Genomic DNA, 12,563 nt, shown 5'->3' on the forward strand with positions numbered 1-12,563 from the left:
GTCAATACAATATCAGAGCAAACATATACCTGTGTGAAATGTGTGTGTGAAATATAAAACTGACCTTTCATTTAAATGGCATTTTAACACGCAACACATTTTAAAAGAATTTCCCTTCAGGATGTAAACATTGCAAGATCTTTTTATATGCACTTCATCTGGATCAAAATGACCTAGTTGTTAGGTGCAATTACCTAACAAAAGGTCTCAGTGTGTCTGAACTGGTTCTTTTGGGGTGTAGTTTTGACTTTTGAGTAGCTCCGATTTTTAGAACGTCTGTCTCGCAGCCGGTATGCAATTTAAAAACCAAAGCAACCCACAGCAGCACACAGTAAATTTTTTTCTATAGCCTACTACTGGTAGACACAATTGCAGGGATCACGCCACTTCTCATTTGTTAAAGCCATTAAAAACAGATCCCAGTGGTGTAAAATCACCATCCAACCTGCAGGTGGAGCCAAGGCTAAATCAAGACCCTCGGACCAGTCTGAGGTGCTCACAAGGATTCCAGGCTAAAGGAAATTATGTTTCGGTGCCTTTTGTTTGTTTGTCTGTCAGCAAGATTATGTGAAAACTATTGACCCAGTTTTCATGAAACTTAACTGAAGCTGACTATCAAGAGCTGACTGACGCAGCTCTTGATAATGATGCACTGCTATCTATTTGTTTGGTAACCCAAGGTTGAGATTATCTTTATTTGTTTCATTACAGACAGACTGACTGGGCCTATGTGGGTTGCATGTTGCTTAAATGACACGTTTTTGTAATTTACAACTGCTAAATTTAGTGGTTTTGATTGGATTAATCTTGTTATGTCTCATTCAAATGTAAACTTTTGATTATGGAAACTGCTTTCTCAACATTGTATAAATGAAACATTCATGACAATAGAGCACACTGAACTGAACTGAAATGAAACGAGCATCGTGTCTTCATTTGAACCAATGTACAATCTTCACACATGCATAGAAGGGTGAACAATTACCTTATTTGGACACTGTGGTGTTGACATTGTGGCTTATGTATTCACATGCTACGTGCTGGCACTGTTTCTCCTCGGCCAGGCTCAATAAACCATGCTGTCAGTCTCTGAAACTTCTTCATCACACCTGACCCTGGCTTACTTCATTTTTATTTCAACAGTTGCAGTTGCAGATTAGCATATAATAGAAGGCTGGACCCATTAGCTTTGGCTGAGGTCTGCGCTCTCCAAGTGCCCTTCAATTCAGTTATAAGTTCATTTGGTTTAGTGACCTTTGGTCATTTCCAGCAGAGCCCCACGCAACAACCTGAACAGAAGTCTGACTGAAAGTATATAAACCATGTATTGTAGTTATGATATGCTGTTTTTTTATCCATATTTGGTAACTGAAAAAAATAGTCTGAGGCTTGTGGTTAAAGTCATCATTGCATTTATTTATGTAAAGACAAGTTTCAACATTTCTATTAAAGAATCTTACAAACATAAGTCAACAAATTCTGATATTACATGCTCCTGGCTGCACACTGCTGCACACTTGATATTGAAGTGCTTCTCTACATCTATTACTAGAAAGTGCAAACAGGGTCCAGCCCACTGTCAACATGTAAGACAAATGGAAAAGAATAATATGCTGCGTGAGATCACAGGTACATGAGTCATTTATTTTCCACAATTCAACTACCTTTCTTCATCAGAAATTCATTCACAGGACGAATACATATCTGACAGATGAAGACAAAGACAGAGGGACAGATTTTTAAAAACAACAAGTTTGTACCTGCTGTTACAGCTAAAATAATTATACAAAATGATAAGAAACAAAATACAACAAATGACTACAATTAATAGTGAAGTAATATGTTAAAACCAATAAAATTAAGAATTAATTTTAAATGCTACCAAACCATGTTGCTGGGATCATATTTCTCCCAAGCTTCAGTAAGTAAGCCTCACCTGTGTGCAGTCGGATCACACTGTGAAGGCAGCAGGAATGATGAAGGTCAGCAGCAGCACAGCTGACAGGTTGTGAGCTGAGCCTGCACACAAACGCAGGTCATATAACAGCAAAAAGGTTTAATATGATGCACATAAAACTATTTTATGGCTCATCTACCTGCCATTTGTACAGTTTTGAAGGCTGTAGCTGTCTTCTTTGAAGCAGTGTTTTGTGCCTCACACTTGAGAGTGACAGATTTAAGCGAACGATCCACTGTCATCTCAATCACATTTCCTCTCACAGTCTGATTGTCCACAGTCATTACGTAGCGACAAGAAGGCAGGCATTCAGCAGTACACACAAACTCATACTTTTCTGCAATTTCTATTGTGTCGGGACCTTGGATCTGAACCTCTGATGGACCATCTGAGAAGAAAGATAGTGATGATAGATTGTTACTGACAAAAGAGCATGAACTGTACTTGATTAAAAAGGCAAAGTTAATATACTCATTTAGGTGTGTTGTTTTAAATATTATGTTGTTACATTGATCATTTCTATCACTTGGTGACTGAAAGTAATAATTTATTCATTGATTATTCTGATTGATTTTGTGAGTAGCTTATTAGCTATCTTAGTCTGTCGTCTAATTATAATTAGACTATACCTTTAACTAGAGAAAAGGTATGTTCACTAAACTATAGTTAATTGGTTCAATGTATAGCTTGATATTTTGGAGAGAGATGAAAGGATTGATGACACTCTCATGTTTATGGGTAAATATGAAGCTACAGCCAGCAGCAGGTAAGCTTAGTTTAGCATAACAGGGAAACATCTAGCCAGGCTCTGTCCAAAGATAACAAAATACACCAACCAGCCCAACTCCAGGAAGTCAGTGCTCAAAGCCAAGAAATAGTCCGGGAGATAACCCCCCGTAAAAATATAACGTCTTTTTTACACTTGGGGTTTTGTACAGAAAAAACAAGATATAACATGTCAATTACTACGCTTTGAAGGTGCTGTTAGGTGGATTTTGATACCTTTGCACAGAAGCACCTATTTCTCCTTGTTTCTAGTCATTAAGCTAAGCTAAGCTAGCCATGTCCTGACTGTAGCTACAAATTTAAATAAACATGACTGGTATCAATCTTCTCATGTAATTCATGCCAAGAAGGTGTATTTCCCCAAATATCGAACTATTTCTTTAATGCTTAAAACTGGAAGATAACATGCAGGAATCCAGGCCCCTCTTTAATTAATAAAATAATTTTACTGTAAAGGTGTTCTTATCAGGTGTATAGTCTTTTGCCCCAGTAGTAAATCAAGTGAAACTTTTGACTTACACATTATAGCTATGTTTAAAGTTGCAGTGACAAACAGCCTAGACACACTGTTGGTGGCTTTACAGATGAGACGCTTGGACGTGTCCATCTCCTGAGGAGTGATAGAAATAACATTCCCTTGACCACCAATCCATGGGCTCGTATCTGTCTTCCAGGCATAGGTACAAGATGGCCGACAGTAGGCGTGACAACTGTAGGTGTGGCTCACTGTTGTGTTGATCAAATCAGGGCCTGTGATGGAAACGTTGGTAGGTCCAGCTAAGGTGAGAAAGACAAACATATGAGTCATTAGAAGAGAAAGACGTTCACAAAGCACAGAAGCTGTGAATATAGGCCAGTTATTCTGAAAGGTACGGTACAGAATGTTTTATACACCAATGCTAAGATCTAATTTAAAAAAAGAAAAATCGGCTATCACTTACCTAACACTTGCAGTTGTTTTGTAGTGGTGGCAGTCAGCTTTGTATTGTCGTTTGTGGATGTACATGTCACTGTTAAGGCCTCCACCCAACTGTTAACAGTGAAGGCTAGCGCATTGCCCTGACCCTGGGCACTCTGTCCATCCAAAGACATAGTATAAGTACATTCAAGGCAGTTGCAATCACACTCAATGCTGCTTGGTACACCCACAGTCACGTAGTCCGGACTGACAATCATACACTTGATTTTCAGTCGTTCTGAAAAAGTCAGCAGACAATTACTACTATAATTCATTGCTTGCATTTCTTTACAGTCATCATACCAATATATTTTTATAGTATCTTGATGTCTAAGGTGATACAGATAGCACATAATATAGGTTTTGTTGTTTATTTGAATGTAAAATCACTTACCCTTACTATTGTCATCTAGTTCAGGGTTCTCTCCATCTGTAGACAGTATTGGCTGAAGGCCTATACAGTCAATAAAAACATACATCATTGTTAATTAACAGCATGTGGTATTAAGAAGGTAACTTGCTGTGGAGGGACTGTGGCTCAGGAGGTGGAGCAGGTTGCCCGTCAATCAAAAGGGCGGCGGTTAAATCCCAGTTCTTCCAGGCTGCATGAAGTGTCCTTAGGCAAGATTCTGAACCCCGAATCGCGCCTGGCGGCCAGTACTTGGATGTGTGTGTGAATATTAGTTTCTGTTTGAGCACTTAGGCTCATCGTGTGAATGATGAATGCAGCCAAACTGCCAAATGAGTAAACTTCTAACTTTTTTCAGAGCTTTCAATGTATCACATAGTCTTTGTCAGTGGAGTTTGTTCATGCGTTGTTAGCAACTGTTGAAAGCTACTAAATTGACCTTCAGTTGGGATTTTCTTTTCAAACTTTTATTTCCAAGATCAAAAATGAACTTTGATGTTTAATGTTTAAGCTAACATTGATGCAAAGTCATGAAATGCTGTGGATAAAAGAATTTACTATGCTTGCAGGTCAACAAATCTATCTCACTAACTACTGGGCGAATTATATAATTCAGCAGGGTGGAATAATTATCACATCATTTACTTAAAGCTATGCTATGAATGTTTTAAAATAAGATATAACAAATGAAAAGTTAAATTAATAAGCAATAAAACACATTTTTGCTCAGTTTTATAAACTCAGGTCATAGCCTTACTTGGTCTGGCTTTGACAGCCGCTTATTTTGACTAATGTTAGCTAATGTTAGCAAAATGTACATGCAGTGTAGCTGACCTTAATGAGTCAGTTTTCTTACTTTATAACTCTTCTATATTTATTCTACACATACATATTACCATTATCCTATAACTGGCTACTGTTTAGCAAATGTTACATAGGTTTGCAATACATATTAGATGCAATACAATAATGTAAAAATATCACATGACATCTTACATTAAAGTATACAAAAGCATTATCATCAAAACATACTTAGTTACTTACTGACGGATTATAAGAAACATTTAACTGTTGTAGCAGTTTTTGTCTTTTTATAGTGTGTAGTTTTTATAGTGTGTAGTTTATTCTATTTGCAAAATCTTAATCTATAAAGTCAATATTAATTATAGCTTTTAAAAATATGTAGTGGGGTAAAAAGTACAGCATAAAATCATTTTAAATGGAAATAAATACATACATCCGTATGGGAGCTCTCACACTGTGCCAAAGGACTACATTATCACAACTAAAAACTGACTCCGCCAATTGTATTTTTGTCAAAAGGAAAATATTTGTATTACCTGCCAGAAACAGCATCAACAAAAGTCTCCTAAAATGTGAGTGTCCTCTGTTTTGTTTGGATACGTATGTATTATCCATTGTCCTATAAGACTCTGAAGTGTACAGCCACCAGGAAATAGACAACTGGCACTGCATAGTCAGTCAGCCAACGTCAGCAGGCAAACAGTCCTTATCGAAGAGAGCTGAGACGAAACACACCTGCCTCGCTTTTAATTGAAGGCAGATCAAAGTCAGTAAAATGTGGTATTATATTGGTTATAAAAAGGTTTCACCCTGAGTTACTTTTTGCAGATTTTCTTCAGCAACAAATCATCAATTTAGATATATTTGCTTGTCTTAGGTTTCAAGATGAGATGGGATTTCATGGAAAAGCTCAGTTATAAGAGTGGAGGATTACAGAGCAGTAGTGATCCCTTCTTTGGGCTTCTGGCTTAGAGCAAATTTAAGGGAGGGTTTTGGAGCTTGTAGGATGGATGTACTGGTTTGTAGACTGGGTAAAATAGGGATGTGTCACAGGTCTGATCACTGTAAAAGAGGATACGTCCCTAACATATTTGGATTTCATGTTGAAAAACACAAATTATTTACGAGACCTGCAGTGATTAATATGTTATGCGTGACAATATTATTCACGCCTGCCTTACCAGCATTCACCATGGTACTGTATAATAGGTGACCTCGCCCTTAGCTCCAGAAATATGTCCATTATCAGAATAAATGATCAAAATGCAAACAGATAAAAAAATCTGTAATGTAATGAATAGACTGACTTTAAGGAAGCAGTGGCAGTTAACATAAATTTAAACATGTTGTCCACATCATATGTGGATGATGGACTAAATAATTTGGCACACTTAAATAACAACTGAGCCTCTTAACAATTGAGCAAATAACATTTATTCAAAGTAAACACTTAAACAAACGAATAATATCCATTACTCCTACAAAAACACAAAAAAGTCAACAAGAAAATAATTCAGTTTCTGGGTGCAGGTGTGTAAGAATTTGTTTGTGCAGAAGTGCGTGTGCACAGTGTATGTATGCGCGTGCTCTTATAGTGACGTCTCTCTGGAGTCCCTCGGCGGCCTGAAGGTCAGTATCTCAGTGAAAGTGTGACCTGCACAAGCACAAAATAGATTACTATGCATCAGCCATTCTAAATCATGTCTATGTCCTACCTTCACATTTTCTCTAACGAAACTGTATTTTGTTACAGTTTTTACATGACATGTTAAAAAAAGCCTCACTCTGATCTAAGATCTTCAGTGACCTCCTCTGGCAAACCGTAGGTACTGTAACAACACTGAAAGAATTTCCTGCAACACGACTCTCCCCCCTCCTGTCCATCTGACTTTGACTGGCCCGCAAATGAACAAAACCAAATGTCCCTAGAAGGACAATAATGCATTGGGGCAGCCCAACAAGCGGTAAACGCAGCACTGACACATTGTCGCCATATAAAGTTGATAATCAACATTAGCAGTGATTTGAAGTTGTGTTTCAAGTGACCTCATATTCTCTCTTTTTAGCTGTGTTTTTCGTCTCCACTGACTCCTAAAGGAAATTTCTGTCTGTTTCGCAATGAAATCCCTCTAACACTGGCTTTATGCTGTTTGATAGTGGTAAGATAGCTGGCCTTGTAGTTCAATGGGTTTATCAGATCGCTGTGACTGAAAATAAGATAAGGTAGTGAGAGTAAACCAAAACAATACAGTTGCAGGCTTTTCTGCAGAATTTTCTGTGGGTCCAGCACTAGGAGCGACACCTTTCATATTACACACAGTTTCTTGACCCATTGTTGACGTATAAATATTGATGAATGCAGCTTCAAAGCTAAATTTGCCTCTTCTCTCTTACGTTTCCACTGGTCCAGCTGCAGGTCTTTGTTGTCCATAGTCTGATCATAAGGCAGCGCCTCAGGCTCCTCCTCTGCATCTCTGAACTCGCTGAAGAAAGGCAGGTCGAGCGCCTCTGAGGCGCTCACCCTCAGCTCAGGGTCCAGAAGAAGCATCTTTTCCAAGACACACACTGCTGTGTTGCAGATATACATGTCAAGGTTAGCATGAGTTTAGTGCACCAACACCAAGGTAAACTGGAGTACAGAGAGATATTTACGTACCATTTGAGCTGGCTTTGGAGAAAATAGAGTGCAAATCTTTTTTTGGCACTTTTGGTAGACTTCTGATGTAGTTTTTGGCCTGTCAAGAGAGATAGTAGAGAAAGGAATGACAATGTTTGGTGTGTTGGATTTTCATAAAATAGAGAGAAGTCAGGTACAGACAAAATTTTGTCCTGATATGTCTTTAGGTTGACCATTTTAAAGTTAAAATTCTCAGATTTCATACCGTTATGAGAAACTGAAACTCTGTACTGACAAACAAATGATGAAACCCTAATTGCTGAGCTAAAGTAAGCCAAAGGCAACTGCCAATGACTCTTCCAAAGACTGACGCAGCTGCGTTCACACATGCATAGAGGGTAAACAATAACCTTATTTGGACACTGTAGGTCTAGGAAAGATACATATCCCCAGATAGGAAGTACCCTTCAGATTTGGTGTTGGCATTGCATGTGTTCTTGTATGCTGCACTGTATCTGCTCAGCCAAGTCTCATTAAACCATGCTACGTAAGTCTTCCTCAGTCTCCGAAACTTCTTCATCACACCTGGCTCACTTTATTTCCATACCAATCTTTATTTCTACCAAATCCGTGTATTTTGGTGAAAATAAGGGGGGTTCAAACATATTAAGCAAATAGGAATGGAGCGTTGCAGTGCAGGGATAGTTTGAAGAGGTTTCTGGTCATTCTGATACTCCTTTGTAAGACGTAAACCATGAAAAGTCTGTTAAACTCATTCTTAGAATGCATTGCAATGACTAACTGACCACATCCGCTGTTCTCTTTGAGGTTGGAGGGAGCAAACTACACACTTTTTACAGCCACCTTTCAACTTTACAGCCAGTGAGTGTTTCACAGAGAGTTTGCATGTAGTGTTTAATATGCGAGTCTAACCCCAGGGTACTACTTACATCTTGGCTCTGTAGCTTCACAACAAAGTCAGCAGATGGGGTTCCTGTAATTTTCATGATTTCTCTGAGCTGGTCCAGATCTGGCAGAAGCTATGGTCAAGAATCATCTGTTGCAGGATTTTTACCTTTTAAACACAAGCTTTCTATTCAGCTTATACTGCTAGCGCGATCAACACGTACTGACAGTAGAAACAGGAAAATTGGCAATTAGATTATTTATATTTGTCTTTACTAAGGAAGGATTTTATTGGTTAGTTTGGAAGGACAGATGACAGGATCTGAAACATTTTTGGTATAACAGGTCTCACCCGAAGCAGAACATTTTTTGTGATGTTGACACATTATAAGACAGTTAAGACATCTTGCAGGTCAGACACAAGACAAAAACCAAGCCAGAGTTGATGAGACTTAAGGATACGATCATTTCCTTTGAACAGCGGCTTTCCCAGCAGCATCTCTGCCATAATACAACCTGCCGACCAGATGTCCACTGCAAATGAAAGCAAACATCAGCTTTCCCATTGAACCTGGGTTAAGAAACAGGTCTGTGTGCCTGTTTCTGCATTCCAGCTGACACAAAATGTAAAGAATGAGAGTTTACCAGTTTGTGTGTAGTGCATCCAATTGAGGATGACCTCGGGCGCTCTGTACCAGCGCGTCACGACATAGCCAGTCATTTCTGCATCAGCCTGCCTCGCTAGGCCAAAGTCAAGAATCTGAAGGATTAAAAAAAGGAGAACTGTGACATGAAAATGCGTAGATGCATGGGATGTTCACATTAACATGGTTTAATGTAAAGTTGGATTACCTTTAGCTCACAGTCCGGGTTAATGGCTAAATTTCCAGGTTTAAGGTCCTGTGATATTCAGAAATGTGAAACAAAGGAGATCAAGAGAAGTTAGACAGTCCGTGATATGATGATATGATATAGCAGACATTTGTTTGTAATTTGTTTAATGTTTTGAGAAAGAATCTGTTATATTTTAATACCTAATCAATCAGGCAGCAAAGTATGTAAGTAAATGGATATGTAAATATAACTTTATAATGAAATCCTTCAATTTTAATCATATCAATTAAGATGTTTGCTTCCTGAGACACACTTAAGGGTATTTGGGAACTCTGGATTCCTGAACTTCAACCAGCTAAATCCAGCCATGCAGTCTGAACATGACTAACTCAGATTTTTAGTATTAATTAATAATCAATTTCTACTGGTTCTAAAATCTTTGCATGCAAAAAGCAGTTAACTGGGTGGGTAAAGTCAGAACCAGATGTATGGGCATGTGAGATATTTCAATAACAAAATCAGATAGCGTATCATTGTGTGTAGAAAATACACAGGCAGAGCAAATCTCTTTGCATGGGAATTAGGAAGAATGGGACTGAGTGTGAAAAAGAGAAAGAGCCCAACCCCCACAGCTCATAGTCTGAAAGGTCAAAGTTCACGCACCCTGTGGATGATCCCCGCAGAGTGGATGTACTGAGGAGACAGGAGATAAGACAACATCAGCAACAAGACATCATCTACACTAATTCTCTGAAAGATACTGTCTGCATGCTGGTAACATGCGTATGTGTTGGTTGTGGTGTTCACCTTGAGTCCTTTCAGCATCTGATAGACGAGGAACTGCACTCTGTCTTCTGACAGTCTCTCCAGCTTCATCAGCTTGCCGAGGTCAGTGCCCATGAACGGCATCACCAGGTAACTGTGGACGAGAGAGAAGAGGAGTCATATCACTCCGGTGGAATAACGGACGATTTGATAATCAGCATTCAGGAGCGAAACATGAACTTACAAGTCACGTAAGCGGTCCAGTGAGATTTCAGCAGTGAAAACATCCAGCAGCCCGATGACCTGATCAGAGCCAATCAGGAGAAATAAAATCTGATTAAGATAACATTTATTAGATTGTACTTTCCCACTTCAACCTATGTAATCTGCTTCTACATCATGCCGCAGTCTCATTCTCCTCTTTTAGGCATTAAATATGTTTCAGAGAATTAGCGCTCTCACATTTTCGTGCTTCATGTGTTTCAGGAGTCGCAATTCTCTGAAAGCCCTTTTGGCAAAAAGTTTGGACTGGAAGGGCCGGTGAAGTTTCTTGATGGCCACCTGCATCCCTGCCCGGCGGTCCCATGCTGAACTGAAATAGACAGAAACATATGTATATCATGTAAGAATATTTCAAAAGAAAGGTTGAACATGCACATTTGACCCCTAAAATTTTAATTGTTGTATCTAAAATCGAACATGCTCTTTTTGGAGCAAAACATAATATCATTATAGACGTTTTTCACAGTAGCCATTATTATAAGTCTCTAAGGAAATCCACAGGTGTAATTGATAACTTCTAAATGGAACAGTGCCTCCTTAATTATATTAATTACACTTGAACCTTTCTTGCTATTAGAATTCACAATATCTGCTGTGAAAAACAAAGTTCTATTTGTGAGTGGAGACAAAGTCCTGGTGCATTCTATGCACTTAACTGGGGTCTTTGACTTCTTCTAACAATGAGATTGGGGGGTAGTTTTCTTTGTTGTCCCTCATCCACACAACACAATGCATAGAGAGGCCCTGCAGGGCCAGCTGTGGAGACCAAAATATCCCACACAAGCAGTAGTGCTACTGCAGGGATATTATAGTATACTCAAGTAGAAGTGAAAGCATTGAGGTAAAAAATCTACTTAGTGAAATAAGATACATCTGTCTAGACAGGGTATTAGTTACTTCTCCTTTTACATCTGTATAAGAGAGAAATTCGAACTAAAACAATACAAAAAGAAGATGAAGGACTGAGATAGGGTAGAAATAATTGGTTACTTCTGCACTGCGCTTAGAACTATTTAGGAGAAGAGATGGTTTTGGATGAGAATGCATTTGGTAAATACACACTGAATAACACAATGTGAACGGGCGATTATCGGGCACGACATTACGTTAAACTCTGGCTCCCAATCCTCTGATAACAAAATTTTATCAATACTTTTTTAAGCTGTCAACTTGATGTTTTCCTCCTAAACTTACCACACTGTCCATAGGCTCCAGTTCCGACCTGCTTTAGGTCTCGGTACCTCTCCGGAACCTCCCACACTGTTCTGTTTACCTCCTGCCGGTAGAATCCCGTCCTGGACCGCACAGCCATACCCTACCGACTAGACAAGGCTGAGGTCTCTTAGGTCCGATCCGCTCCGTCTTCTCATGAGAATAAAACGAGTTTAAGTATTTTAAAGTCCCGTCCGACTGTCTTGCAGTTTGGTGGTGAGCAAATTCCTCCAGATGAACCAGCGGACAAATTGAGCGATTTGCACGGTCACACACACACGCGCACACACACACACACACACACACACATTGTTTGTCCTGGCTCATGGTCGCCCAGTGCAGTCTATGGGTGTGTCTACAACGTTGGGGAAAAGCCACAAAACATCTGCCCATCCTAAGGTTAAATATCCGAATAATACTCGTGTATTTCCCCTATGTTTATATGCCACTATATGTCATATTCCTGCAGAGTAGGCAAACTAGCCAGTAACTTTAAATTCATAGAGGTTCATAAAAAGATGTAGGCTACTTTTTCTACTTAAGGAAAACTTAGCCAATGTCATTTTGAGAATATTTTCCGAGTAACTTTTTTTAGTAGTTCCAGTCTATAATATGCTATACTGTAGCTTAATATATATATAATATACGCTACTTTACTAGAATAGCTATACTATTCTATTTTAATCTATACTATAGACCTACTATACTAAACTATACAATAATATGTTATACTATAGTATATTATAATGTATATTATAATGTTACTATACTATTATGTCTTATTCTTTTATATACTATACTAACTATATTTTACTATACTATTCTAGGAGGTGCTTAATTGATCTCACCATCTCTTGAAAACAATTTCTTTATGAAACTGGCTTCAAGTAAATGCTCCGTATTTGTATAGCACCTTTCTAGTTTTTACACTACATCTGCATTCACCATTCACACACATTCAATCACTGAGTTTAAGTGCTCAAACTGAAATTAACATTCACACACATTCATACACTGGTGGAACAGCCACCAG

At 38.6% G+C, this 12,563-nt stretch overlaps 2 protein-coding genes across 3 annotated transcripts; both read right to left on the bottom strand.

Moving 5' to 3' along the window:
• Positions 1–1,395: 1,395 nt before the first annotated feature.
• LOC119918283 lies at positions 1,396–4,198 on the bottom strand. Its single transcript, XM_038738929.1, has 6 exons — positions 4,096–4,198; positions 3,685–3,939; positions 3,263–3,520; positions 2,097–2,345; positions 1,937–2,019; positions 1,396–1,704 (listed from the first exon to the last, which is right to left on the bottom strand). Exons 1-5 carry the CDS (start codon positions 4,181–4,183, stop codon positions 1,952–1,954), a joined length of 918 nt encoding a protein of 305 aa, XP_038594857.1. The 5' UTR covers positions 4,184–4,198; the 3' UTR covers positions 1,396–1,704; positions 1,937–1,951.
• Positions 4,199–6,325: 2,127 nt separating this feature from the next.
• On the bottom strand, positions 6,326–11,802 carry LOC119918532 (mitogen-activated protein kinase 12-like). 2 transcript variants are annotated; one of them, XM_038739308.1, is made up of 12 exons: positions 11,518–11,802; positions 10,499–10,628; positions 10,281–10,339; positions 10,079–10,190; positions 9,935–9,964; positions 9,290–9,337; positions 9,083–9,197; positions 8,900–8,971; positions 8,482–8,561; positions 7,571–7,649; positions 7,309–7,482; positions 6,326–6,568 (listed from the first exon to the last, which is right to left on the bottom strand). In XM_038739308.1, the coding sequence occupies exons 1-12, from the start codon at positions 11,628–11,630 to the stop codon at positions 6,504–6,506; spliced, it is 1,077 nt and encodes a 358-aa protein (XP_038595236.1). In that variant the 5' UTR covers positions 11,631–11,802; the 3' UTR covers positions 6,326–6,503. The 2 variants fall into 2 exon arrangements, with proteins under 2 accessions (XP_038595236.1, XP_038595235.1); XM_038739307.1 differs by having other exon boundaries at positions 11,513–11,799.
• Positions 11,803–12,563: the final 761 nt, after the last annotated feature.

Source organism: Micropterus salmoides, unplaced genomic scaffold (assembly GCF_014851395.1).
Source record: "Micropterus salmoides isolate LMB-PRFRI ecotype aquatic unplaced genomic scaffold, ASM1485139v1 Ms_hic_scaffold_23, whole genome shotgun sequence".
Lineage (NCBI taxonomy): Eukaryota > Metazoa > Chordata > Actinopteri > Centrarchiformes > Centrarchidae > Micropterus > Micropterus salmoides.

Coding starts and splice junctions, on each gene's coding strand:
- LOC119918532 (XM_038739308.1), bottom strand. CDS start 11,630: ATGGCTGTGCGGTCCAGGACGGGATTCTACCGGCAGGAGGTAAACAGA. Junction 10,629..11,517: donor GGAACTGGAGCCTATGGACA/GTGTGGTAAGTT, acceptor TGTCTATTTCAG/TTCAGCATGGGACCGCCGGG. Junction 7,483..7,570: donor CTCCAAAGCCAGCTCAAATG/GTACGTAAATAT, acceptor TCTGCAACACAG/CAGTGTGTGTCTTGGAAAAG.
- LOC119918283 (XM_038738929.1), bottom strand. CDS start 4,183: ATGATGTATGTTTTTATTGACTGTATAGGCCTTCAGCCAATACTGTCT. Junction 3,521..3,684: donor AAAACAACTGCAAGTGTTAG/GTAAGTGATAGC, acceptor TTCTCACCTTAG/CTGGACCTACCAACGTTTCC. Junction 2,020..2,096: donor CAAAACTGTACAAATGGCAG/GTAGATGAGCCA, acceptor GTTTGTGTGCAG/GCTCAGCTCACAACCTGTCA.